The following is a 26,916-nucleotide window of genomic DNA, read 5'->3' as shown; positions in this document are numbered from 1 at the left end:
TCCTGAACCTCTACTCCCATGCTCAGATCTCGCATTTTCTTGTGAGTTGTCTCCCATCTGTATCCCAACACATGTGGCATCACCTGTCCACGGGCCTGATGAGTCTCTGAGAAGAATACAATATCCTTGTCTTTGAAACTATCCTCAAATGCATCCACGTCCAACCTCATTGACCCATTACAATTCGAGGTAGCCATCTTCAATGTGGTCCCATAGGTCTCGCACCGTCATGCCATGCGCCGCTCTAAAATCACCACCCGTCCATCTCTGTAGAAGTTTATCTTTTCCTTTTCCCTTGCCGCTGTAATCTCTGGCATTACCTCTCTCATATGTGCGAGCTGTGAAAGAGTCAAGTGATCACTGAGGAAAATACCTGTCTGTTGAGAGTAGGCCTCTTCCTCAAGAATTCCTTCTTCTCTTCCAACGAGGGGAAGCGTAGTATGAGAGCTCTCCCCTTTGAAGACTCTCCCATGCCATCACTTTTCTTACCTACCCTCCATGCCTTTGTGTGCAAAGGCTTCTCCATTACCATCATTGATGTAAGGCTTGTGACCTCTTTCTCCACATTGTTTATGTCCTTGAGACTGGTCACTCTCACATGCAGTGCTCGCATCTGCCTTCTTTGTTTCTCTTCGAGGGTCATATTGATAAGCGTCGGTGTGCAAGGAGTTTCTTGACCTTTCCCTTTCTTGGCGACCTCAATCCATTTTTCGGCCTCGTCTACCTTTTTCTGTGTTTTTGTTATCATCTCCGCCCATGAAGATGTCCTTGCCACACTCAATTTCTCTTCCTCTGTGATCATCCTTACCTGTTCCTTGATTTCCTTGATTTCATCTATTACCGAGGGCTGAAATTCGCCTTCCTCTAGCCCACTGCTTACTCTATCAGCAAGCTCCTGTTTAAGGGCTGAGACTTCATTTTTAAGTGTCCGTATCTCGGCGTTTGGGTTCTCCTGTTTGAGGGCTGAGACTTCTTCTTTGAGTGTTTGTATTTCTGCATTAAGGCTCTCTTTCTCCTTCTTCCATTGTGTGCCTTCATTGAAGACCATCTGAATGAGGTTGGCTTTCTCCTTCCACCATCCTTCCATCTCTGTTTTCCACTCCTTCATTTCCTTCTCCATCTGCGCCATCCGCTTGTTCGTGAGCATGAAGGTTGCCTTTGCTCGCGACTTGCAAACAGGTGAGACATTGACGGCTTCCGTGTCCTGTGCAGGGTCCTTTGCATCTCCTGTACTTGCTGCATGGTGAAGAGCCAATCCTTCCTCGACCTCCTCTCCAGTATCTTCACCTGGAAACTTCACACTTGGTGTTGCTTGACTAATTTCATGATCAATGGTCGATCCTTCAGGAAATGAAAACCCAAGGGAATTTCCTAGCCTACTTAAGACCTCCGGATCATCCATATACCTCATTACTGTAGCAGGTCCCTCTCTTTCCATCTCCTCTACAATGGCCCTCAGACTTGGACTGCTTTGTACTTGTTCCCACTGTGCTTGTACCAGCTCTGTCTGGCCTGAAGTTCTCACATTCTGCAAAACACTAGCTTCAATTTCAGAACTCCGAAGATTATCAGGTGTTAATTCAGGCAGATTGGCAACGGGTTCAGCATCATCTTCACTTGTGCTGCCTGCCACCCTACCCATTTCTGTAACAGTACCATTTGAATGTGTAAAATCGGCATGAGCTAAGTCGTGGTTCGCCGCCAATCTGGCGCCTGGATCTTGCTCCATGAATGTATCGCGCTTTCGTTCTCCTCTGGTTGTGTCAGCCAAAGCACATCTGCTGCATCACTTGCACGCTGCTCAGAACTTGTTACAACTGCTACGCACTGCTCAGCATCTGCTCGCGCTCATAAAGAAGCCCGCAGGACCTGCTCGTTGCAGAGAGACCTGCCTGCCAAACCTGCTCGCTGTCCTGCTCACCCGCCAGAGAGAGGGCTGTCCTCCTCGCTGCAGAGTGACCTCGCGCTCAGCCCGCCACAGTCCTTCAGCCTCACGTCAGACCTGCCTGCCACAGAGCTTCAGCCTCGTGCCAGACCTGCCCGCCAGAGAGCTTCAGCCCGCCAGTCCTGCTCGCCCGCTCAGAGAGAGAGAGAGAGAGAGAGAGAGAGAGAGAGAGAGAGAGAGAGAGAGAGAGAGAAATGAAATGTTATATTAACGTCTTCAAAAAGGCCAGAATGACGTATGAGACCAAACTGATACAAAAGTGGTGAATCTGTTACAAAGCCTGGGTACCTTAGTACTAAAGTACTAAGTGTGAAAAGTGTGAAAGTGTGAAAATAAATGTGAAATGTGAAAAACTAAATACAAAGTATTAAATAAACTGCTTAGGAGCATTCTGGGTGTCTGGCTAGAATGCTTCTAATCCTTTGTTGTAGTCTCCTCCGGTGTGGAGAGAGAGAGAGAGAGAGAGAGAGAGAGAGAGAGAGAGAGAGAGAGAGAGAGAGAGGGGGGGGGGGGGGGGGGGCAAGCTAGGCCTCAAATAATCTCACGTGGCACTGAGGCCTCAGTCCGAATCATCCGAGAGATCATAGAGACTAGAGGCCTCTCCATACATCTCCAACCATCAGTGCTACCAGATCTGCCATGGTGGTCCACCGAGGGTCCCCAAATCTGAACCCCCCATAAAGCATAGCTGAAACTGAACCTGCAAACACATCTTCTCCAGTCCTCCGAAGGCTGCATAAGCTCTCGTCAATCTAGTTTCTACTGCTCTCCTCAATGAAAACATTGGTCCACTGAAGACTACCCCAAGATAGGCTTATGCATATGTTTACTCCACCGCCTCCGCGCCATATGTAGGAGTGAGTGCTGACCTCCTGACCACTGTGGTGTGGTCTTAAACACCATAACCTTGGTTTTCCCCATGTCAATAGACAATCCACTATCGTGGGCAAATGTGTACAAAGCATCTAAATGGTGCTGCATCCCCTCCGGGGAGTCAGAAATCAACACAATATCATCAGCATATAACAATAGTGTGATCCATGTCCCTGCCAACTGTGCTCCTCTATGAACATCCCGCTCAATGTAGTTAGCAACCTCATCCACATACATGCCAAGTAGTGCAGGAGATAGCGGGCAACCCTGTTTCACCCCAGCAGTGGAGTGAACCAAATCAGAAATCCCCTATGGAGTGTGTACATGCCCCACTACTGACCTGTAAAATGCCATAATCCCCCAAATCAGCTCTTTGGGTACCCCCATCTCTTGCAGTCTGCGCATCAATCTAGCTCTTGGCACTGTATGGAAGTCCATAAAGCAACAATAGAGCTGTCTCCCACGTGATCTCCCCTCCTCAATAATGGCCTTGAGTGTTAGAATATGATCAAGAGTAGAGAAACCTCTCCTGAAACCCGCCTGTCGTGCTGCCCTTACACCCTCTCTCTGCCCATCTACTCAATTGCTGCTCAAGGATGGATGCGTACAACTGTGCCAATGAGTGCCCAATCATAATAGTGCAATAGTTCCGAGGATCCATAGGATCCCCCGACTTGAAGATAGGTACGATAGTGGACAAACTCCAGGTATCAGATAGGCCCTTGCACATTGCACGATTGAACATCATTGCTAGAAGCTCTGCAAGAAGATCTTTGGCATGTATAAAATGTTTGCTACCAGGCCATCGTGATCATATGCTCTCCTTGTCTTCATCGTGCCAATGGCTTTCTTTACCATCTCGGTGGTAAAGAAAGCACATGTGTGTGGGCATGGCTATGGCGGATCCAAAAGAGGTGGCTACCCCGAGACTGTGTAGAGGGATGATGCATACTGTAACAAACTTGGACACCCCAAGTGAAGATTCTACCTCAACACAGCAGAGATTCACTTCAAAACAGTTCACAATTCACACTTGAGTCGACAGCACGACGTAGTTCCGTGCCTAGAGATATTGGCCCCAAAGACTGACGCCCCTTTTGGTATTTCTTTTTGTATTAATTTGTGTTCAAAGTACAAGAGAGTGGGTAGGTGCTCACTCTCAGACTCTACGTCCAGATGCTCTAAGAAGCGAGGCCCTGCCCACGTATTTATTGATACAAAGGATGCCCAAAAGTAGAGCCTTGAAAGCATTCAATTGAAAAGCTTCTCTTTCAAAAGCAATTATCCCCAAAAGCTGAACCAGTGATCCACTTGCTTAGAGTGATGGATGGTATGCAACCTTGCATTGGCAAGGTCTATGAAGCAATGGATCGCATGGTCGAGGCCCTTGAAGAGTATGAGCAGGACCCAGATAGGCTCGAAGAAATCAAAGAGCTTTGCAGTAGCAGGTGGAATGCCTATAGTTCACCTCTTCATGGTGTAGCTTTTGTGTTGGACCCAGAGTTCCTGGGTGCAGGGCAAGAGCATGATTCGGAGATACACACACATTGAAACACCATCTTGAAGAAGCTTCACCCCGAACGTGACATGCAACGCAAGATAAAGGATCAGCTTTCATTTTACAGGGATATGCGAGGATCATTTGGGACAGCTGATGCCCAAATTGATCGCACCAAGATTTCCTCCGTCTTGTGGTGGCAAGAAAATGGTTCAGATGGTCCCGATCTTCAGCAACTTGCCGTCCACATTCTCAGCCAAGCGGTTAGCTCCTCTTGCTTGGAGCAATTGTGGAGTGTATATAGCCACATTGCATCTAGAAAGAGGAACCGACTTGGAGTGGAGAAAGCAAATGACCTTGTTTTTGTCAGTGCAAACTCAAGAATGCTTTGCAAGTCAGCATCCAAAGTGACAGATCCCTTTCTACAGTGGGAGATGGAGGTAGAGATAGAGGTGCTTGGAAGGCAGGAGGATCTACGCATGAGGATGAGCCTATGCAGGAGGATTGGGATGATATTCACGACGTCTAGGACTCCACTACAAATTGGGAGGGGGGATGCTCTTCTGCCCCTACCTAGATGTGAACTTTACGCATGAGTCATGACTCATTGCTCATTGGTTTTTGATATTTGTTTCCTTTGTGGCCGCCAGCTTTGCCCCCTTTTTGTATTGCACTACCATATGAGTGAGTGAGTCTTGACATGTCACCTATTGACTCTTACAGTTGTTATTTAGCACTCTTAGCCTCTACATGTCTTTTTGTAGCGCCTTGGCTGGCCTTGTAAGCCATCTTTATAATCTATGATCTATCATCTTTTTCCTCCAAGATTTTGTGTAGAGTATGGACTCTAGATTCTATTCTTCAACTCTGAGTTAATGTTCTTTCTATGAAGCATCAAGATGCTTTTGTGAAGGATGATCCCAATTCATGTATTGTGTATTGCGCAATCGTGTGTAAGCCTTGGTCCTTAAGACTGAGAATCATTGCAGAGCATGCCTAAATAGGATTCTACTTGAACTAATGGGTGTGTATGGCTCTTTACTAACATATAGGTTATATCCAACCTAATTTAAGCATATTTTAAACTTACCGTTCCGGCCCTCATTCCCGTTCTGCCTTTCTTTTGGGGGGGGGGGGGGGGGGTGTGCGTTCCGGAAACGTTCCTGAGGCCCCTGTTCCGGGTAACTTTGCCGCAATCTCTACGCGAGTAGCCAGCTTTCAGCTATTCTTGCCGTGGCTAGGGAGATACAAAAGCATCACATGTCCTCTCTCAGAGGAGGAGTTGCCAGCGTCAGCAAGAGGAGACTCTGCTGCAAGAAGACGCAAGTGATCGCGAGACTACGAAGCACGGAGGTCGCTTTTCCCGCGCCAAGAGCGAGAGGTATCAATTGTGGATTCACCATACGAATTGTTGTCCCGTGTTTGTGTGTGTTTGTAGGTGTACTTCCTCTTCACGAGGGAGTAGGAGTAGAGGAAGGCATGAGCCTCTGCAAAGAGAAAGCGCTATGAGGAACTAGAGCTAGATTAGCCCAAGGGTTTCGTACCCAAGTTTGGGAAGTAGATCCACGGATCTGAGAGAGGTAGTCCTCGAGTTGTGATCCGGAAGTGGGGATCACCAAGTAAGGACTTCGTGTCCGGAAAATCAGAGTTGTTCTGCGGGAAGAGGACTTTGGAAACAGAGTCGGAAAGGAGTTGCAGGTATGCCATGCCCCGAGTCTGGAAGGTGAGATCCAGAGGCGAGAACCTTGGTTCTCGAGGATTTGGAATAAGGAACGGAAGTTCCTTGGAATAGGGTTTTGCCCTAGGAACAGGAAGCTGAGGCTTCCGGGAGCCATCAAGTCTTTTTCTAGAGCGAACGTGATAATACGTTCGGTTCAAGTGCTTGTATAGACTTTTCCTCAGTAATAAAGATACTGTCACGGGGGGGGGGACCAGCCCATCTTCTGGTCCCCAGTACTGTGTCGATCTTCTCACTCTCTATCTTAAAAAGGGCGGTCAAGCTGCACAGTTATCATGCACTTGGATACCCTTGTTTTGCTTTATTCAGATGATATTGTTCTTATTGCCTCGCTAAAGGGGTAACATATAGCATTCCAGAGCTATGCACATGGTAGTGATTTCTCTGTGAACTTTGGCAACACCAAGGTGATGATCTGACACCACGGCAAAGTGGGTGAGGAATTGACACCAGTTATTTAAATATGGTCAAGAAGTGGATCACGCAATGTCCTACACATATTTGGGCGTGGCTTTCTGAGACCCTCTTTCTCTTTAAGAGAGGCAACAACTTTTGAATTTACATGAGGATATGTGGCCCTTGCAAGATTGGAGCAGATGTGCTCATTGCTGCAATTCGAGGAGCTGGATTAAGCTATGGTTGTTTGATACATTGGTTATATCCACTTTATTGAATGGGTTACAGATTTGGGGACCTAGTCGTGACTGTTGCGGTCAGTCTGGCCGCATGTACGATGGATGGAGAGCCATGGAAAGTCCGCTAGTCACTATGATATGAAGGAGTGATCCCGTGTAAGGCCTCTATGCTACATGAATTGCTATAGCAGAGAATTGGGAGTTACATCGCTTGTGGTTGAGGCACCAACTAAATTGGTAGCTTACATACATGGCTTATGGGAGCTTCCAAGTCATTGTTATGCTAGATTGGTGCTCGAGGTATCTTGACAGCTAGCCATTGGGGGAGACTCTAGATGTTGGTATGCACAGATGTCAACTTGATTTCAGTTGGATGATTTTAGTATGGACAGATTTCCACCCTTTTAATACTTGCATTCATTCGTTCAGAGATCATTAGGAATATCAGATAGGATCTAAGGTAGATTGTAATTTTTATAGAGGACGTGGGTTCCTCATGAGTTGGGAAACAAAATGGGTTTTTACAAATAGCGTTTTCTTTACTTTACGGAGATTCATGTGTCATAGATTCACACCTGTCGCATAGTCTTAACCTTTGTAGTATCGGATATGCCAGGTATGTTACTTAGAGTTAAGAGATGGAGGAGCATTAAGGAGCGTTACATATGCCTGTACCTAGTAATAGTATTTTTTATTAGACACGGGGAAGATTTCATCATCTCTTCAGAGAGGGCTTGAGGCCTTTGTCCAAGGTGATGGATTACCCTAATTAGAGATGCCTTGGTCTATTCTTGCTAGAGTTACGTTGGCATAGACATGCTTTATTACAGACAACAAATGATTGACCTGCTCAGAGTTCTTCCAAAGTAGTGCTCTCACAGGACCTTTGGGCACGCCACTTTTAAGCCCATGGGACTCTTGTGGATAGACCTAGAAGAGATTAGTAGATCTCAATGCCCTTGTTCCCTCTTGCTGATCGCGTCAGGTGATGTATTTACCATCATCACATCCCAGACCATCATTGAGAGGCATAGAGCAGACCCTATAAGGTAAGAATCTTCATAGAGGAGATTATGTCCATGATGCAGTGGCCCATGAGAGAGTTTATGTGAAGGTACTTACAATGGCCTGCCTATTGTGGAGATTAGGCTTTCGGTGGTAGGCTACCAGCCAGCTCTACTGGTTCAATTATTTTCTTATATTTTAAGCATTTTTAAGTGTAGTCTTTTTTACTGGACATTTGGATCATATGGTAATGATGTGATTCTACGTTCTCATAGGTCTTTTAGGCCTTTAGTGCATAGAAGTTAATATATTATCTCTTTTCATTTCTCTCCTCCCTAGCGGTTATCATTGCCATCGTTGCCTCTGTCTGCTTGTCTGCATTTTTAGTTTGCAGGTTGCCCATTTCACCCACGGCCTCTCTCCCATGTATGATGCACTTTAGACTATCCCTTTTAAGGTGGCTCTGCCACCGAGAGTGCAACTCCTACCGCTTGGGCTGGCCGTGGATGGAGTTTCTTTGCAGAGATCTACTTCGGATCTGACATTTTTTCATGCATCCCATTAGGGTAGAGGGGCGGCCAATTAAAAGATGGGTCTCCCTTTAGGGACGAACCACCCCCCAATTATTCAATAGTTTGTGGCACCAGTCAAGTACACACGGGCTGGCGTCATACCTTCTTATTATCATACTGTGCAAGCCACTGGCCTTCTTTGTACACATCTTTCCAAACCCTGATGTCTTTCTTATAAGCTGGGTGTGCCTTCTTTTACAGTTTGTGGTTAGGATAATGTGGACGTGTCGTTTCCCCATTCGTGCAGGCGACGGGCGTGCGTTCAAGCCTTGCTGCCTGAAGCGAACCTATCTACCCCTTTTGGCAGTTTTGCAACTCACCCTCAATTTTGTTACACAGGAAAACCTGTCGTGCTCCGTCGACAAGTCTCCATTCGCGATGCAGCCTTTTGTGGCAGAGACATGAAGAGGAGACCTTGGATTTGCGCCCATTCGTGCTCGAAATGGTGTAGTGCAAGCTTGAGGCGTTGAAATTTCGCCGCCTCTAACTGGCTCCTCTACCCTACCTAGACATGCTTTTGCAAGGCTAGGGGCATATATATGCCAATGTTGTTCCTGCTGGTTATACTTTCTTCAGGAGGTTGAACGTATCATTGTGAGGTGTACTGGCTGTTCTCTCTTCTATCTCACACATTGCAACCTCGTTTCTTTTTAAATCAGAGTGTCCAGCCTTACAATTCATAACTAAGGATTCTTCACTTCCTTTCACCATGGAGTGCTAGCATGTTAGAGAGGCAGTTTGGTGCTGAAGTTTGCTGTAGAAAATCATGCATAGTCAAGTTTTTATTGTGAGAGTTGGTCTTGGAGTTTTTGGCCAACGTGGGAACATGAAGTTTGACTGAGCGTGCTTGGTATTTGAAACCTTTCTTATGGTTGTCCATTGCAAAAAGATCTTCACTGATGAGGTCCTGCTCATGTTGCTCTCAGAGATGGTTGAGCTTTGCGTATGAGCATGTGAGAGCAGAAAATTAGCCTTAAAGAGAAGTTGGACTTTGTTTATGGCAGGGTTGACACTTCCAGTGGTCTGATGCTAGTATAGTCTGATGTTAGTAGTTTATGAAATGGACTAAGCCAAAGCTAATATGACACATACGACGAAAGAAAGAGAGAGTCTAGAAAAGAGCTAAGGGTACCAAAGTTGAAAGGCCCAAATGGTACCTTGGCAACACTAGAGGCTTGAGCCTTGGCCCATCGGCCATTGGCTGGATGGTTAAGCCATGAGAGGCTGTCACAAATTGCTGACGTGTCAAGCCACTAAAGAACGGAGCCAATTTGCAGATCCCGATCGAGGGGCCTAAATCCTAGAAACAACAGAAAAAGTTGAAGTTCTCACCAACTTACAGATCCTCGTCGAGTGGGTCTATCATTTTGTGACAGAGGCAGCTAATATTTCAACTGTGTTTGCAGTTTCCAGTGCGGGAGGTTAGCATTCTACCAGTACAAACTCATGCGTTGGTTTATGGCCTATTTGCATCCATCATTGCTCCTTTTGGTGGCTTCTTTGCAAGCGGTTTCAAACGTGCCTTCAAAATTAAGGTTCAAATCTCTCTCTCTCTCTCTCTCTCTCTCTCTCTCTCTCTCTCTCTCTCTCTCTCTCTCTCTCTCTGATGTTTACTCGCTAATCATACAGGTTCACATAAACACGCAGCACACGTGCTTACGCTCAAAGATTTCAACCATGGATGTACACATTCATCTTGCCCAAAGGTCAAAAACTAATGAGCTGCTATTTTCAGGATTTTGGGGACAGCATTCCTGGACATGGGGGAATAACAGATCGTATGGACTGTCAGGTAGTGTTAAAGGTTTTTGATTTCCTGTTTTGGTGTAGTGCTCAGATCCTCCGGAATGGTTGAGCAAAGGAGAAAGTCTCAGAAAATTCAGAATTTGCGAGGCAATATTTATCTCGTCAGTCATTTGGAACTTTGTTTGCTTCTATGCAGATGGTGATGGCAGTTTTCTCGTACATTTATTACCAGTCATTCATTGCTCCTCTCAATATAACTGTAGATGATATAATGGACCAGGTAATATGTATGGGCCATGAGTGCAGTTGGCAGTATCCACAATTGCCGTAAAAGCTTTGTTTTAAAAAAAAATAGTGGCCGGTTGTTCATTTCAAATTTTCATATTTTCCGGCCTTTACCATGCTTGTATGGTGTTGATGGAAATTGCGAAGGCAAGATTATTTGGTTTTGCTTCTTTGGGTGTTTTGCACTCCCCTCCCTATTTTGCATCTTCTACTTGAGCCGTCTCAATTGGCCATTCCACTCCATGTGTAACCTCGTTTGTCTTCTTTTGGTGCTGGAGTATTCAGCCTCTTGGGGTACTCTCTCTCTCTCTCTCTCTCTCTCCCCCCTGCCCCCCCAAGAAAAAGAGGGCTTGGTACTGTTTGTATCACAAATCAAATTACAAAAGTCCACAGGCATTCCATCAGCCCGTAGGCCAACGGAACTTGTAGTGAAAAACCCCAACCATAGGGGGAAAATTACTAGTGCTACAAAGTTACAAAAGATACTACAAGAGCTAGGAGCAAGAGAGTAAAGGAAGAAAGTAGTAGAGAGCTGAAGCAGCAATAGGCAACCTAGACTTTGACAAGGAGGCTGGCTAACTCCATGAAAGAATCGCCGATATCAAACTCTGGGTCTCCAAAGCCGCCTGGCACATCTGAGCAGAATAGGCATCACCACCGCAAAAGACTCTGCACCAGACTTCAAGAGAGAGGCGGCCTCAAAACCATCTCCGGCAGTGATCCACAGGACTATGGCCTTCTTCAAGCCGCAAGCATAAAGCATGAAAGAGCAAGCTGAAGACGAGGCTATAACCACCCCACACCTGCCAACCCCACCATACAAACCCTACCATCCAAAATCTGCACTTAAACTCAGCAATCAAAAAATAAACAGCAACAAACATGCAACAACACACAGACATGCAAGCAAAACACACCCACACACCACTCGCATGCAAACCATGCAGCACAAGAAGCAAAAAGCAAGAAAACACAGACAAACAAAAATTGCAGGCATAGAAAACAAGAAACTAGCAACAAAAATGCAACCGCAGCAAACCTTGATTCGAAATCAAAGCAAACCAGAGAAGACAAACTGGTCAAGATACACAGGTAACCATGCAGAGAAAGGAAAGGAATGGGGGGTTTTCGTGGCCGTAGTGAGAAACAGAAGCGATGAAGCCAAGTCGGTGCCGCCAGAACCCTGAGATGGCAGCATGACGAGGTTGTGGCGGCAGTCAGGAGAGGGCGAAGTGCGGCACAGCTGATAATGCTCGGTGAGTGCCCGAGCTCCATTCTTGAGCGGCAGTTGAGTAATTGGGCAGAGGGTGAGGGTGTACGAGCAAAGGGCCAGGCCGCTTTTAGGAGGGGTTTCTCCACTCTTCATCATATTCTGACACTCAGAGCCATCATTGAGGAGGGCAGGTCACATGGGAGACGGATTTATTGTAGCTTTGTGGATTTCCGCAAAGCATTTGACATGGTATCGAGAGCTCTATTGATGCACAGACTGCAGGAGATGGGGGTGCCCATACTGTTGATTTGGGGGATTATGGCTCTATACAGATCAGTGATGGGACATGTACGCACCCCGGAGGGGATATCTGAGCTAGTTCACTCCACCATTGGGGTGAAACAGGGTTGCCCATTGTCTCCTACTCTATTTGGTATGTATGTTGATGGGGTGTCTGATTACATTGATTGAGAGGGTGATAGAGGTGCCCAGCTGGCAGGGACGTGGATCCCATTGTTGTAATATGCTGATGTTATTGTGTTGGTCTCTGACTCACCAGAGGGAATGCAGCGACAGTTGGATGCATTACACAGTCTGTAAACCTTGGTAAAACCAAGGTTATGGTGTTTAACACCACACCAGAGTGGATTAGGAGATCAACACCGACTTTCACATATGGTGAGAAGATTGTAGAGTATACAGATGCATACACTTATCTTGGGGTTGTCTTCATTGGGCGGAGGTTTTCTTTGGGGAGAGCAGCAGAGATTAGACTGACTAGAGCTTATGCGGCCTTGGGAGGCTTGGAGAGGATGTGTTCGCACTGCGCAGGTTCAGTTCCAGGAACCTCGGACAAAGTTATGGCTCTTTGATACTTTAGTAGCCTCATCTATGTTGTATGCGGTGCAGATATGGGGACCTTATGTAGGCCAAGATGGTTGGAGACATATGGAGAGGCCCTTGGTATCTATGATCTCTCGATTGATCAAAGCCAAGGCCTCCGTACCCCATGCTATCTTCGAGCAGAGCTAGCTGCCCTTCCTATGGAGATTGAGGCGCTTACCAGATCAGTCTTCTTTGTGCACAGTCTTCTTTGTGCACAGCTTGTGGGATACTATTAGAGACAGATATGCTAGACTGGCCCTTGAGTCTTCCAGACAGTTAGCTCTTCAGGGGGACACTTCATGCTGGTATGCAAAGATGACAACATGGTTTCAGATGCATGGCTTCACCATGGACAGGCTGCCCGCTTTCCAGTACTCTCTTCAGACACCCTCGATGTCTCTTACACGGGTAGAGATTACTAGACTCATTCGTCAGGACCTGATCCAGCTGGATACCAGGAGGACATGGATAGAGCAGCCACAGGAGTTGGGCACAAAGATGGCTTTCTATAGAGAGCATCTTCTTCACCTCACAGGAGATGGCTTTGTGATTCGACCCAGCTACATGGATACACATATGTCGCATGGTTTGCAGTGTGCCATTGGTCAGATATGCACATCCTCACATCAGCTGGAGATTGAGACCGGTAGATTCAGAGGGATACTAGCAGACAACAGGATATGCCGCTTATTTCAGCTAGAGCCAGAGACAGCGCTACATTACATATGTCATTGCACAGTGTACTATGAGATTCGGGGCTGTTTCCACTGCTTATTTAGAGAGGGTTTTGGTCCTTTCTCTAGGGTCACGAGTTATGAGGATCAGAGATGTCTTGGGCTATATCTACTAGAGTTACACAGATATAGAGACACTTTACTAGTGAGAGCTAGAGAGAGAGAGAGAGAGTCCCAGAGACGGATTGCATATTTCTTTTCGCTAGATATGGGACAGCCAGAGAAGCAGCCATAAGTGCGGAGCTCGGCCAACACTCATTCAACCACTACCGACACTCTCATTGACCAAGCATTGGAGCTGCGGAGATCCAAACGGCCACGATTGAGGAGAGGGGCTACACAGCATCGACGAAGACTACAACAAAGAATTCGAGTCATACTCTCTCGACATCCAGAGTGCAGATGAGGATGGATTCTAGTAGTAGTAGTATTTTTGTTCAAGTCTTTTTGTACCCAGACATGGTATTAGATTCACAATTTTGTAACAGTTTGGTCTCATTGGTAATTTTGGCCTTTTGAAGACGTTATTATAACATTTCATTTCTCTCTCTCTCTCTCTCTCTCTCTCTCTCTCTCTCTCTCTCTCTCTCCAAAGATAATGTAGACGAAAAGGTAAAAGAACTCATGGCTTTTATGGGGGTTCATGAGCCGATGCACTCAAGAGCTTGGAGAGTGGGTAACAAGAAAAATACGAGCAAGAGGGAAACCTCGAAAGAAAGGGCACTCATCCTTCGTTTTCCCTCCATTGAAGCGAAGGACTTTTTGAAGAAGAGACCAACTCTTAAGAAGACGTGCATCTTTCTCGGGGATGACCTTACCCTCTCACAGGTCGCCCATATGCAAGAAGTAATGCCAGAGATTAGAGTGGCATGGAAAAAAGGTAAGATTGCTTTCTACCGAGATGGAAGAGTGGTGATACTGCGCTCCACATGACGGTGTGAGGCCTATGGGACCACACTCAAAGTTGCTACCTGGAATTGTAATGGACCTATGCGTCTTGATGTGGGTGCTTTTGAGGAGAGTTTTACCGAGAGAGACATCATCTTCTACTCTGAGACATATCAGGCCCCTAGGCAGTCTATGCCTCACATTAGTGGATACAGATGGGAGAGTTTGTAGACAGGAGACACAATCAAAGCACAGAGGGCGGGGCTCAAGAGGAGTGGCAGTGTTATTCAGGGAAGAGTTGCAGCCATTGATACATATAGCTCGTAGGGATGAACAAGCTAGGTACATGTGGGTGAGATTGAGAGCAGAGACTGACAGATTTCTTTACATTGCCATTTGCTACTTTTCCCTGAGTACGTCAGTATATGCACCACCCAGAGGACAGCCCCCCTTCTTTGTTTTGGATGATGACATATGGGTATTCAGGTGACATTATCATTCTAGGGGACTTCAATGCTAGGACTGCCCATCATCAGACGGTATTTTATGATACTTCAGAGGAGATGCTAAGAGAGCTCGATGTTGCAGAGACGGGCCTATCTAGGATATCACAGGATGGGGAACATACTGAGTATGGACGGCACTTGATAGACATGGGGACTGCACATGGATTGGCCATCTTGAATGGCCTACAGAGATTTCCCGCTGCGGGACGCTTCACATGCTTTCCACACAGACATGGAGCCAGCACGGTAGATTGTGTCATGGCACAGCCGAGCCTCATCTCTAGTATCCAGGATCTCATAGTCGGGCCCAAACCTGTGGGGGTGGCAGTGGATCATGCTATTGTGTCGCTGACCATCTCTTTCCAGTTCAGTATAGCACACATTCCATGAGTAGCAGTCCCTACTCGCTACACCTTCATGCGGGAGACGGATTCTGTATACATAGACGGGATTTACAGACGCCTATCCACTGAGGAGCCAGGACGACCTCTGGAGGAGCTTACTACTATACTGACTTAGACATTACATGATGCAGCAGCAGAGGCATACCCACACACACAGCCTGAGCAGAGACGTCGTTCTGGGAGCATGCCTCAGAATAGCTGGTATGATGAGGAATGCCGTCAGACTAGAGCTAGACTTCAGAGGGAAGTGCTTTTGCGGAACACCACACACAGACAGTCACAGATTGACTTCCAACGCCTAGTGTGGCGGAAGAAGAGGGCATTTTTGGCTCGACTAGAGCAAGATTTATACCAGCTATTCTTGAGTCAGGACTCGCGTGAGGCATGGAGGCTCTTTCATGAGCAGTCCCCTCCCCCCCCCCCCCCCCCCCCCCTACCATCACCTCTACAGAGACCCGGGGTGAGTACGCATCATCTTTGTACACAGTTTCTAGACAGCAGCGCCTTCCTGACACCCCCCCCCCCCCCCCCCGATCCATGCCCACACACGTGTGCTTTTTTCACCGCTGAGATGGTGAAGAAGGCCATTGACAGGATGAGGACTAGGAGAGCATATGATCATGATGACTTAGTGGCTGAGCATTTCATGCATGCCAGAGATTTACTAGCAGAGCTTCTGGCAGTTATGTTTAACCGTGCCATGTGTGAGGGCTTGCCTGATACTTCGAGCCTATCTACGATTGTACCTATCTTCAAGTCAGGAGACCCTATGGAGCTTGGAAATTATCGCACTATCATAATTGGACACACATTGGCACGGTTGTATGCACCCATTCTTGAGCAGCAACTGAGTAGATGGGAAGAGAGGGACGGAATGCGTGCTGTTGGGCAGGCAAGGTTCAGGAGAGGTTTTTCTACTCTTGACCATATCTTGACACTCAAGGCCATCATCGAGGAGGGCAGATCCCATGGGAGACGGATCTATTGTAGCTTTGTGGACTTCCGCCAAGCATTTGACATAGTACCCAAAGCTAGATTGATGCGCAGATTACAGGAGATGGGAGTACCTACAGAGCTCATTTGGGGGATTATGGCACTGTACAGATCAATAGTCGGGCATGTACGCTCCTCAGAGGGTCTATCTACACGGGTTCACTCCACTATTGGGGTGAAGCAGGGATGCCCGCTCTCTCCTACTCTATTTGGTATGTATGTGGATGAGGTTTCTGACTACATTGAGAGAGATGGTGATAGAGCTGTAGCGCTGGCAGGGACATGGATTTCGCTATTGTTATATGCTGATGATATTGTGCTGATATCCGACTCTCCGGAGGGGATGCAACGCACTTGGATGCTTTGCATAGGTTTGCCCATGAGACTCGAGAGTGGCTTGTCTGTCAACCTTGGTAAAACCAAGGTCATGGTATTTAATACCACCCCACAGTGGATGAGGAGGTCAGCGCCCGCATTCACATATGGCCAGGAGACAATGGAATATACAGATGCTTAAACTTACCTTGGAGTGTTTGTTAGTGGACCAACATTTTCTTTGAGGAGAGGAGCAGAGACTAGATTGACCAGAGCCCATTCGGCATTGGGGAGACTGGAGAGGATGTGTTCATAGGTTCAGTTTCAGGAGCCTCGGACGAAGCTCTGGCTCTTTGACACTTTGGTGGCTTCTGCATTGCTCTATGGAGCTGAGATATGGGGGCCTTCATTGGATCATCACGGGAGAACAGGTTGTACTGATGGATGGGGAGACATGAAGAAGCCTTTGCTCTCCATGATCTCGCGGCTCATTAGAGCCAAGGCTTCAATACCATGTGCCATTATCCGAGCAGGGCTAGCTGCCGCCCCACTCATAGTTGAGGCGCTCACCAGATCTGTTTCCTTCATACACCGCTTGTGGGAACTTCCCAGAGAGAGGTACGCCCACCTTGCACTCGAGTCCTCTCGATAGTTAGCCAGGCAGGGAGACACACCATGTTGGTATGGGGAGATGACGTCATGGTTCCAGGCACATGGGTTTAGTATAGACAGATTGCCCCCCTTCCAGTACTCAGTGGATTTTACTCTGGACTCGGCCAAGGTCGAGCATGGCCTATGCCTCCTCCACCCATCCACACCACTCTCAGTTCTCACATCACATATCTCTTCCGTTCTCCACACTTCAGCTATTAGCTCTTTTCCACACACCACTCACACAGGACGCACCCCCCCCCCCCCCCCCGGGACTATGCCTCAGAACCGCTGGTATGATGATGAATGCAGAGGGCTATACCGACGCCTCCGTGCACGGCGAGCCTTAGGAGAGATCACAGAGAGAGAGGCCAGACGGCATATGAAGACGCTGACACGCCAAAAGCGGCGAGCATTCGAAGAGGCACAGGAGCTTGAGCTATACCGCCTATTCATGAGCATGGATAGCGCGACGGCATGGCGCACCCTGCGCGAGCCACGTCCGACTACAGCTATTGAGGATCCACAGATATGGCATGATTATGCAGAGCGACTTTACGAGGTGCCAAGGCAGCCTCCTATCCCACAGCCACACGAGCCATGCCCCACGTGCTCCTCCTTCTTTACAGCAGAGATGGTAGAGAGGGCCATACGCCGCATGCAGCACAGACGATCAGCTGACCATACTGGATTACAGAGTGAGCACATCATTTATGCGGCCTCCACTATAGCCCCGTTGATTGCACATGTCTTCAACCGGGCTATAGGGGAGGGCTTCCCAGAGGAGTGGACACAGCACACCTGCCTTGGCCGAGTAAAGAGAGGCTAGCTCATGTGTGAAATGGATGGTGGTGTGTGGAGTGTGTGCGACACCCTGGACCCAGGGAACTACAGGACTATCATGATTGGCCACACGATGGCCAAGCTATATGGAGCAGTACTTGAGGCACAGCTCAGCTGCTACGCAGAGATCGAGGGTTTACGAGCTCCAGGCCAGGCAGGTTTCAGACGAGCTTTCTCCACCACTGATCACATCTTCGTTCTGCGCTGCCTCATTGATGGGGCAAAGGCGCGGAAGAAGAGGCTTTACTGTTGCTTTGTGGATTTCCGCAAGGCCTTTGACACAGTCCCACGCGAGAGACTCTTCCAGCGCCTTCACAGCATTGGGGTACCAACAGAGATGATTTGGGCCATATATGCTCTCTACGAGAAGGTGACGGGTCGAGTTCGTTGCCCAGGCGGTCTTTCAGAGACCATTGCTAGCACCATTGGTGTTAAGCAAGGATGCCCACTCTCCTCGACACTCTTTGGGCTCTACATCGACGAGATCTCCGACTACATACTGCGAGCAGGGGGAGAGGGGAGCGACTTGGCAGGTACTCCGGTCCACATCATGTTATATGCTGATGATATTGTGTTGATTTCAGAGTCACCCGAGGGCTTGCAACGCCATCTTGAGGCCTTGGACGAATTCAGCACACACAGGGGGTTGACTGTGAACCTTGGCAAAACCAAGGTTCTGATCTTTCACACATCCAGTGCAGTGAGGAGAGCTGCCACCTTCACAGCAGCAGGAGGACAGGTTGATGTAGTCACCTCCTATGTCTACCTTGGCATCACATTCACCAGCCTACCAGGACCCTTCACTATGAGGCAGGCTGCTGCTGACAGGCTCACCCGAGGATATGCAGCTCTGACCATGCTAGAGCGGAGATGCCACCAGGCACACTTTCAGGAACCCCACACGAAGGGGTGGCTTTTCGACACCTTAGTCACCCCGGCCTTGATGTACTCGGCGGCAGTATGGGCACCAGGATTGACAGCTGACCAGTGGACACAGCTTGAGAGGCCACAGGTATGTATGATCTCACGCTTGCTCCGCAGCAAGAAGACAGTGCCACATGACATTATTAGAGCCGAGCTCGCCACACCACCTATGGTGGTAGAGGCACTATTCCAGACAGTCTGCTTCATCCAGAGGATGAGAGAGCTACCTCCTGACAGACTTACTCGTAGAGCATTTGAGGCAGCTATACAGCTATCAGAGAGTGGGCATGAGAGACCATGGTACTCACAGGTCAGAGCATGGTTTGAGGGACACGGTCTTGACATGGAGAGCCTACCACCATTCCAGTACGACCCCCACTCACCATATGCTCACCTCTCTCGCAGTGAGAGGAACTTGGTATTGAGACAGGATCTGTGGCAGCTATACACTAGGAGAGTCTAGGAGTCACCTGGCTTGGGGACAAGGATGTCAGATTACAGAGACCAGTTTCTCACCATATTGTCTGGGGGGTTCATACAGAGACCACGCTACATGGACACATATATGCCACATAGCTCACGGGTGGCGATTGGTCAGCTGAGAGTGGCTTCACACAGGTTAGAGATTGAGATCGGGAGACATACTGGTGTTCCCAGGGAGGAGCGAGTCTGCAGAGCCTGCACAGAGGAGGTGGAGAGTGAGGAGCACTTTGTATGTAGATGCAGAGCATACACTGAGATCAGAGGCAGGTATGAGGCCTTATTCAGAGGACAGCCCACTCTCCGAGAGATCATGGACTCTCGAGATCAGAGACAGCTCGGACGGTTCTTACTAGAGATACAGAGCCATCGGGACACACTACTACAGCCACACACAGCTACACAGACAGAGGGGAGACAGTCGCAGCTCACAGACTTCTTTCAGAGGATTGCCGCCCCTCCCTCACCAGACACTCAGAGGGGAGTGACACTCCCACAGGCGGAGGTGAGCCGAGCTAGACGAAGACCACGAGTCACAGGCTACAGGGGCGCGAGCTCCCACCACCGACAGATCGAGGAGATCCGAGCCCGGGAGCGCCGTGCCACTGAGGAGCGAGTGGCCCAGATGAGGGCCGACCTGACAGCTTTCATCCGGGTAGCCTTGGCACCAGACCCGCCCATGTACCACATCTTACATCCCCCCATTAGTACAGGATGGAGCTAGATAGCTTGATGCATTCTCATGATTGTACTACCTTGAGCATATAGACATGCATATACCCCTAGAGATAGAGCTCCATCCCTCCTCAGATACCCCACTACCTACATTCAGTTCAGTTTTGTATCAGTTTTGTTTCATTTGTCTTTCCGATAGACGGATGACATACACACCATGTACATTTGATTTGTCTCATAGGCCGATTTTGGCCTGTCATAGACGTTAAAAATCTTTCTTTCTTCTTTCTTTCTTTCTTTGACTCTTACACAATCCGAGACCACCAGGCACATCCGCCAGGACCTGACTCAGCTAGACACCAGGAGGACATGGGTACAGCCAATATAGGAGCTGGGCACGAAGATGGCTTTCTACAGAGAGCATCTTCTCCAGCTTACGGCGGACGGTTTTGTGATGAGGCCCAGATACATGGACACCCACTTGTCTCATGGGATACGGTGTGCTATTGGCCAGATACGCACATCTTCACACCAGCTGCGGATCGAGCCTGGGAGATACAGCGGAGTGCCAGCAGAGGCCAGGACATGCACCCTGTGTGACATGGAGCTTGAGACAGAGTTACACTACACATGCCACTTCCCCGTCTACTACGAGATACGAGGCCGCTTCCACTGCTTGTTCAGAGAGGGCTTTGGACCACTCTCCAAAGTCATGAGGTACGAGGATCAGAGATGCCTGGGTTTGCTTCTGCTCGAGCTGCGCAGACACAGAGAGAGCCTGATGAGAGGAGAGGCTAGCCAGTCTCAGAGACACATCATAGACTTCTTTAGAGTAGACACTGGACACCCAGAGGAGCTACTACCACAACAGATCTTATCGCCTCACACCAGAGGCACATTGATCGATCGAGCTACTGAGCTGGGGAGATGGAGACGCCCACGACTGCGGAGGACTAAAAGCATCGACGGAGGCTACATTAGAGGATTCGGATCACTTTGGCCCAACATGCACGACGCCCGGTTTGACTGCTGTCCATGGAGGAGATTGATGAGATCTGCCAGCAACTGATGCTGGATCTCTTGTGACTTGTGATTTAGCTACCCCAGCTAGCTGCTTAGTTCACGCCTACCACTTTAGGATCCCATAGTACTTTTATTTTATCATTTTATCATTTCATTTTGTTATTCTGACTTGTATGAGATTCACCACAGTAATGCTCTGGTCTCATAGGTCATTTTGGCCTTTTGAAGACGTTAATATAACATCTCCTTTCATTCATATCTCTCTCTCTCTCTCTATCACCCAAGTGTGGTAGATTGGCTCCATTTCCCTCTTGAATAACAGGTCTTGAGTTCAACTCTCCTTGTCGGATAGATCTTTAAGGTCTCTTGGGATAGTTTCCTACGATGTTAAAACGATCTTCGTCCTCTTCTCTCTCTCTCTCTCTCTCTCTCTCTCTCTCTCTCTCTCTCTCCCCCCAGGGAGCAGAGGACCTACACATAGAGGATCCATACAGAGCCAGATCATTACTTTTTACAGAGGGACTACATGGGATGGTCCACCGCAGGTTACCCAGTTACACCCTTATTGGGGCATTCTTCTGGATCAAGCCATCAAGCTTGGCCTCTCACGACGATGGGTCCATACCTTGCACTTTCCTTCAAGGGCGAATCTGGGCTTATCCTGGATTCATCTAGGTATATAGATATTCACACCGTAGACGAGGTCTAGATCGGAGGCTACGGAGCATCATTGACCGACATCGAGCATGCCCACCCCGAGAGCTGACCATCGAGGACATTGAGGTCATATTGCAGAGACTCATGAGAGAGCTCATTGGATGATTGCCATTGTCTGCTTTCCCCATTGTGCTCCTCATTAGCCTTCATGTGATTGTACCCCTCCCCGTATGTTTTGAGCTGAGGTATTATGTGATGAGGATGTTGATGATGATGATGATGATTAGGTTAGGCTTACATACCTACCTCTTCATCTATTTTCATCTTTATGTTCCCTTGACACTGTACTCTCTCTCTCTCTCTCTCTCTCTCTCTCTCTCTCTCTATATATATATATATATATATATATATATATTGAGAGGGCATAGACAGAGACAGTCCCAGAGACGCATCTCAGATTTTTTCTGTCCGAGTACCACAGAGGCAGAGGGTCCACCACCACCATAGAGCTCGGTTCCCACCCATACACACACCAGTGGTACTCTTATTGACCGAGCTATAGAGTTGGGGAGATTGAGACGACCACGACTGAGGAGGGGAGCCACGCAGCACTGACGGAGATTGCGGCAGAGGATCCACAGGATTCTAGCACGACACCCAGTGTTGATCAGGATAGGCTTCATGCTACTGCTATATTGTATCATGGTGACACTTATCCCCACTTTGTACCTTGTGGCATTATACCATTGCTCAGCTTACCAGCCTATCTCAGTTCCTAGTTTGTAGTTTTCTTTGTTTGTACCCAGACTTGGTACTAGACTCACCATTGTAATCAGTTTGGTCTCATAGGTCATTTTGGCCTTTTATAGATGTTAATATATCATTTCATTTCATTTCTCTCTCTCTCTCTCTCTCTCTCTCTCTCTCTCTCTCTCTGAGATCCATGACATTCAGTTCATACTGCACACATTAAACATGTTTGTTGATTTCTTCTCTCACACACACTTCCCTCCCCTCCAGTATGTCACGCTCCTTCACGACCATTGGGTGCATTATGATTTATGTGGGGAACTAAGAAAAAGAGGCAATGCCCGTCACATTGCGCACATTTTAGTTTGTTTTATGAACCATGTTTGGCGTCGAGCCAACAATACAATTTTGTTCTTTCTAACAGTGTCTGTTAATTTATCTTCATTTCTAGCACTTGAAATTTGCTCGATTAAATGGCAGATTTTGCAGACATTAACTCTGGAGCAGCAAGTTGAGCTTTACAAGGAGCTTGGCAAGGTGTTGTACAGAAGTGTTTCTGCAGGGGTCTAGTGATGTACATAAACAGATTCTTTTGATACAACAGACACTTTTAAGCTCTTCAGGTCCTTAGTTTGAAGTCAGAAGTAAACTTTGTACCATATCAGGTGAGGGTCTATCTAAGCTAGCGAAAACCAGACGCTGGAGAGGGAGAACGCAATATTCAGGCATTGGTCAAGAGGGTTTTGGCTATTGTTAGGATCCAATTTTAGTCTTTTGTTTTCCAGTGGAAAACAAGAGATGTTCATGTATGTGAGGCACACCAAAATGAACTTATGTACATATTCATCATCATATTTGTTGCAGGTGGTTGAGCTTGTGATCAAAGAAAACCATTGATTTAATTAAGATTTAGTGTGTAACTGTGACTGAAAGGTAATCTCCTATACAATCGAAAAAGGATACCTTACAGTTTTTGAAGAACTGATGTATCTCAATGCCCAGTACTCAAGAATAGTCTTGAGGCTCGTAAACCTTTTCTTGGAATCCATTTACCTAGCTACTATTACCTCTTTTCTAGAATGTTGCTCTTGTTTCTCTCCCCGATGTCTGTGCTTGCAGGTGCATGCATGTGAGCATGGGCTTACATGCATTTGGTGTGGTCACTGAGGCCACTGTGTATCTGCTTGCAGGTGTATGTGATTGAATGGGCATACATTCATGGATGGGGGTAGTATGTGGATGTGTATGGATGCATACACACATTCTTGTCGCAGGTGTATGCTTGTTTTCTCTTTTTTTTTTTTCTCATCCCTATGTATCTAGGTTATTTTGTTCCTTCTTGCAGGCTGTTAAATTCCATGCTGCCATGAAAGAAACTCCAATTTTCTATTCTTGGGATTCATAGTCAACAAAGAGAAGGATTGTATTGTGCCATGAAAACACCATTCAGATGGTATCGCATGCTTTGTGATGATGTAGCTCTGTCAGGCATTCTTAAGCTGTGCCCCACAATGCTCATAAATAATTGGCGCCTTTTTTGTCTATGGATTGGTGGTTGGGGGGAGCTTGAATCATTATTCATCAAGACAAATTAATAGAACTTGCAATTTGTTGCATATGCGATGTGTGTAATGCCAATAATTATCCATTGTTCAGCATCGTCTTACTCACGTAGGGGGTAACAAGGCTAAAATAAGCAATGAAAGTGGAAGTCAAAGCTGGTTCTTCTCCACCCTCACCATTTATGGTCCCTGTACTAGCCTCCTCATGGTCGACGAAGTGAAGTAAGGGTATAGTTGAAGTCGAAGTAGTACAAGCATGGGCCAATTTAAATTTGGTCAGGAACTAGATTTCAACACAATTCCTGTGATTTGTGTCACTCCACATCAGCTGCCTTGACCATTAAACCCACGCCAGCCGGTGCTAGAATTGGGGTAAGGTAATTCTATAAAGTGAAACCTATCCCATGACTGGCCCCGTTACCCTATCCAAATGTAAGTGTATAAGTGACTCCAACCAACATTTGGATCCTCACATAACTTCTCTCCTTCTAGAACTTGGGAATATTGTGGACAAATGGGTGGAAGTTCGATCCGGCAATGAGCACTCCAGGTTTTCTTAAATCCAAAAGCTCCAAGGTTGTGAGATTTGAAGTAGAGGGCTAAGCTTTTCCCCATCATTTCTTCTGGTATAGGGTCCACTAAAGGCTAAACCTCTTCCACATGAATACCTTGCATATAACCAAGTCAAACTGTCTACACCATCCATTGCCCTTCTACAATGTGGGACCGAGGATTTAACCTTTGTTCTTATGAAGGCATGCATATGAACACCTGCAATCCCAAGTATTTTGATAGCCTTATTGTCAAAAACCTTCAGAATTATGCAAGCCATTCCAACAGCATTCATTGACCAAGGCAGAAAATAGCTACAGGTTGGCAAGTTTTCTTGTAAAATCCTTGTTCTACTTGCTTTAAATCAGTATACAAGTACATTCCATTTGAGGACTAACCAGCAACACTGTATGACCGAGGTGGGCATTGCATTGTCCTCAACAAGGATGGGTCCTAACTTCTATGCATGCCCCCATTATTTTCGTAAGAGATTCTAGCTACTTCATATCCTAAAGATTTTCCTCAATCCCAATACAAGTGTGACGCACTTTTTTGTGAACATCTACGCAATGTGAATGGGAGGGTGTGGAGTACTTGTAAACCTTTAAACTTTTTACCCTGTGGTTGATTGTGTCATGCAAGTAGTATAAGTAGGCCTTGATCTACCATCAAAGGTATTACCTTCATCCCTTTGTTGCTAAATACACCAATGTCCTGCATGTAAGATTTCCTTCCTGATGAATGTCCTCTATCCACTAGTGATCTTGTCCTTTTATAGTTAGCGTATGGACCTTGTCAGTTGCATCTGCTACTAAATTAGCTTCATGTGAAAGAAAGAGAATTCTAAATAAATGTTGGAAATGAATGAATGTATAAGTGTGAGGGTTTTCTCGCTTGAGACATCCGAGTATAGACTTTTCTAGTGTGGCATTTAGAGTAATGACAGGAGCACTATGAATGGGAATGTGTAGGCCTCAAAGAAAGGTTTCTTCTGATGTGTTGGTGACACAACATTGAGAAGAAGTATTCGACCATCCGGAACGGATATCTCCGATGCGTCATGGGATGGATGACATAGAGCATTGCGAAGGAGTTGTTTTGTTAGTTCAGTGAGAAATGACTAAGTGATGGGTATTCTTGATGCATCACAAAGTGGGTGACGAGAGAATTGGATAGGGAATATTTCCATAGTCATGAGGGATTTTGAACAGAGTCTGAGTTGTGCACAAGAGATGAGGCAAACTGTAACAAACTTGGACACCTTAAGTATTGATTCTATCGCGACACGACAGAGATTCACTTCAAAACACCATAAATTTAACAATCGACACGGCCCGATGTAGTTTCGTGCTAAGAGATGTTGGCCCCAAAGACTGGCGCCCCTTTCGATATTTCTTTTATATTAATCTTTAAGCAAAGTACAATTTCCCGCGGGTGCTTGCTCTCAGACTTTGCGTCCAAATGCTCTTAGAAGTGAGCCCTTTGGGTCACTTATGAAGGCTAAAAGTAGAGCCTCAGAAGCATTAATACTCAAAAGCAACTTCTCCCAAAAGTTGCCAACCAAAAACAACATGCGAAATTCATGAATTTTTGTACAGTCAGGCCATGTCAGCAGCTAGCGCGTAAAACAATCAATGTAATTTGCGGCCGTCCGTACAACAACAATGTCAGCATGCTCTGCGCTTAAATTTTAATGGCACTTAGGTCGCTCAACAAAGGTCCATAAGTTGGACATGCCACATCATCAGTTTGTGATGCAAACACTTGAATGAAGATGGGTTCTGAGTAAGCTTTGAGGAAATGTAGTTGCTTTTTGTGAAAAAATGAGTTGCTTTGCAGGAAAGCAGATGCTTTTTTGTGAAGGATTGCCATAAAATCTAATATCTAACCAACCCAAATGATTTTCTCATATTAAAGTGATCACTTAATGTGAGAGAATAAACGAGAACAAGGGTTAAGATAGACATGTGCTTATAGATCTATCTCAACACGGCCCTAAATGAGAGATGGCCTATCAAAGAGCAAGGCTAACCAATGGGGCATAAGACCTTAGGTTAGATTCATTGAAGACCTCCAATAGTTAGTGTAAAGTCCTTTGACCTTAGGTAAGCTAGGACTGAGCTTGAGGTGGGAACCCGACCCAAACTTGAGGTGCTTGAGGTGGGAACCTGGCCCAAGCTTAAGGTGCTTGAGATGCTTGAGGTGATTGATGATTGAGATGCTTGAGGTGCTTGACATGCTAGGGCTGTACTTGAGGTGAGAACTTAGCCCAAGCTTGAAGTGCTTAAGGGCCAAGCTTGTGGTGGGAACTGGGCTTAGGCTTGAGGGGCTTGAGGTGTCAGTCAAATATCTAATCCCTACAAGGAGGGGGCGAGCCCTACATGAGGGGGGATGAGAGAGAACACACACATTTAGGAGATTTAATTAATTGTCTTTGAATTTATCAAGTCCTCTCTCTCAAAGGGACAAGGGGGACACTTGTCCCAAGGCTACCCTTATTGCTTGTAATGCCTCTTGCTTGTGATTGGCTAGACCTGGAGGGGTCCAATGAGCTTCAAGCATGA

General features: G+C 46.9%; 2 protein-coding genes across 5 annotated transcripts in view; one reads left to right on the top strand and one right to left on the bottom strand.

The window, feature by feature from the left end:
• Positions 1-23,309, top strand: part of LOC147458958 (phosphatidate cytidylyltransferase 2-like) — a 101,520-nt gene extending 78,211 nt beyond the window's left edge. For 3 of the 4 annotated variants that reach the window (XM_086510368.1, XM_086510370.1, XM_086510369.1), the window contains exons 9-12: positions 9,673-9,801; positions 9,896-10,058; positions 10,209-10,292; positions 22,719-23,309. In XM_086510368.1, coding sequence (XP_086366494.1) covers positions 9,673-9,801; positions 9,896-10,058; positions 10,209-10,279 — 363 coding nt within the window. In that variant the 3' untranslated portion in view covers positions 10,280-10,292; positions 22,719-23,309. The remainder of the gene's footprint in view (positions 1-9,672; positions 9,802-9,895; positions 10,059-10,208; positions 10,293-22,718) is intronic. The other variant, XM_086510371.1, reaches the window with a different exon arrangement.
• Positions 348-2,044, bottom strand: LOC147458959 (uncharacterized). Its single transcript, XM_086510367.1, has one exon. The coding sequence runs from the start codon at positions 1,727-1,729 to the stop codon at positions 350-352; it is 1,380 nt and encodes a 459-aa protein (XP_086366493.1). The 5' UTR covers positions 1,730-2,044; the 3' UTR covers positions 348-349.
• Positions 23,310-26,916: the final 3,607 nt, after the last annotated feature.

This window comes from Adiantum capillus-veneris, chromosome 4 (assembly GCF_014529385.1).
Source record: "Adiantum capillus-veneris isolate H3 chromosome 4, ASM1452938v2, whole genome shotgun sequence".
NCBI lineage: Eukaryota > Viridiplantae > Streptophyta > Polypodiopsida > Polypodiales > Pteridaceae > Adiantum > Adiantum capillus-veneris.
The sequence above is the reverse complement of the archived record's forward strand: the minus strand, read 5'-3'. Positions and strand labels throughout refer to the sequence as shown.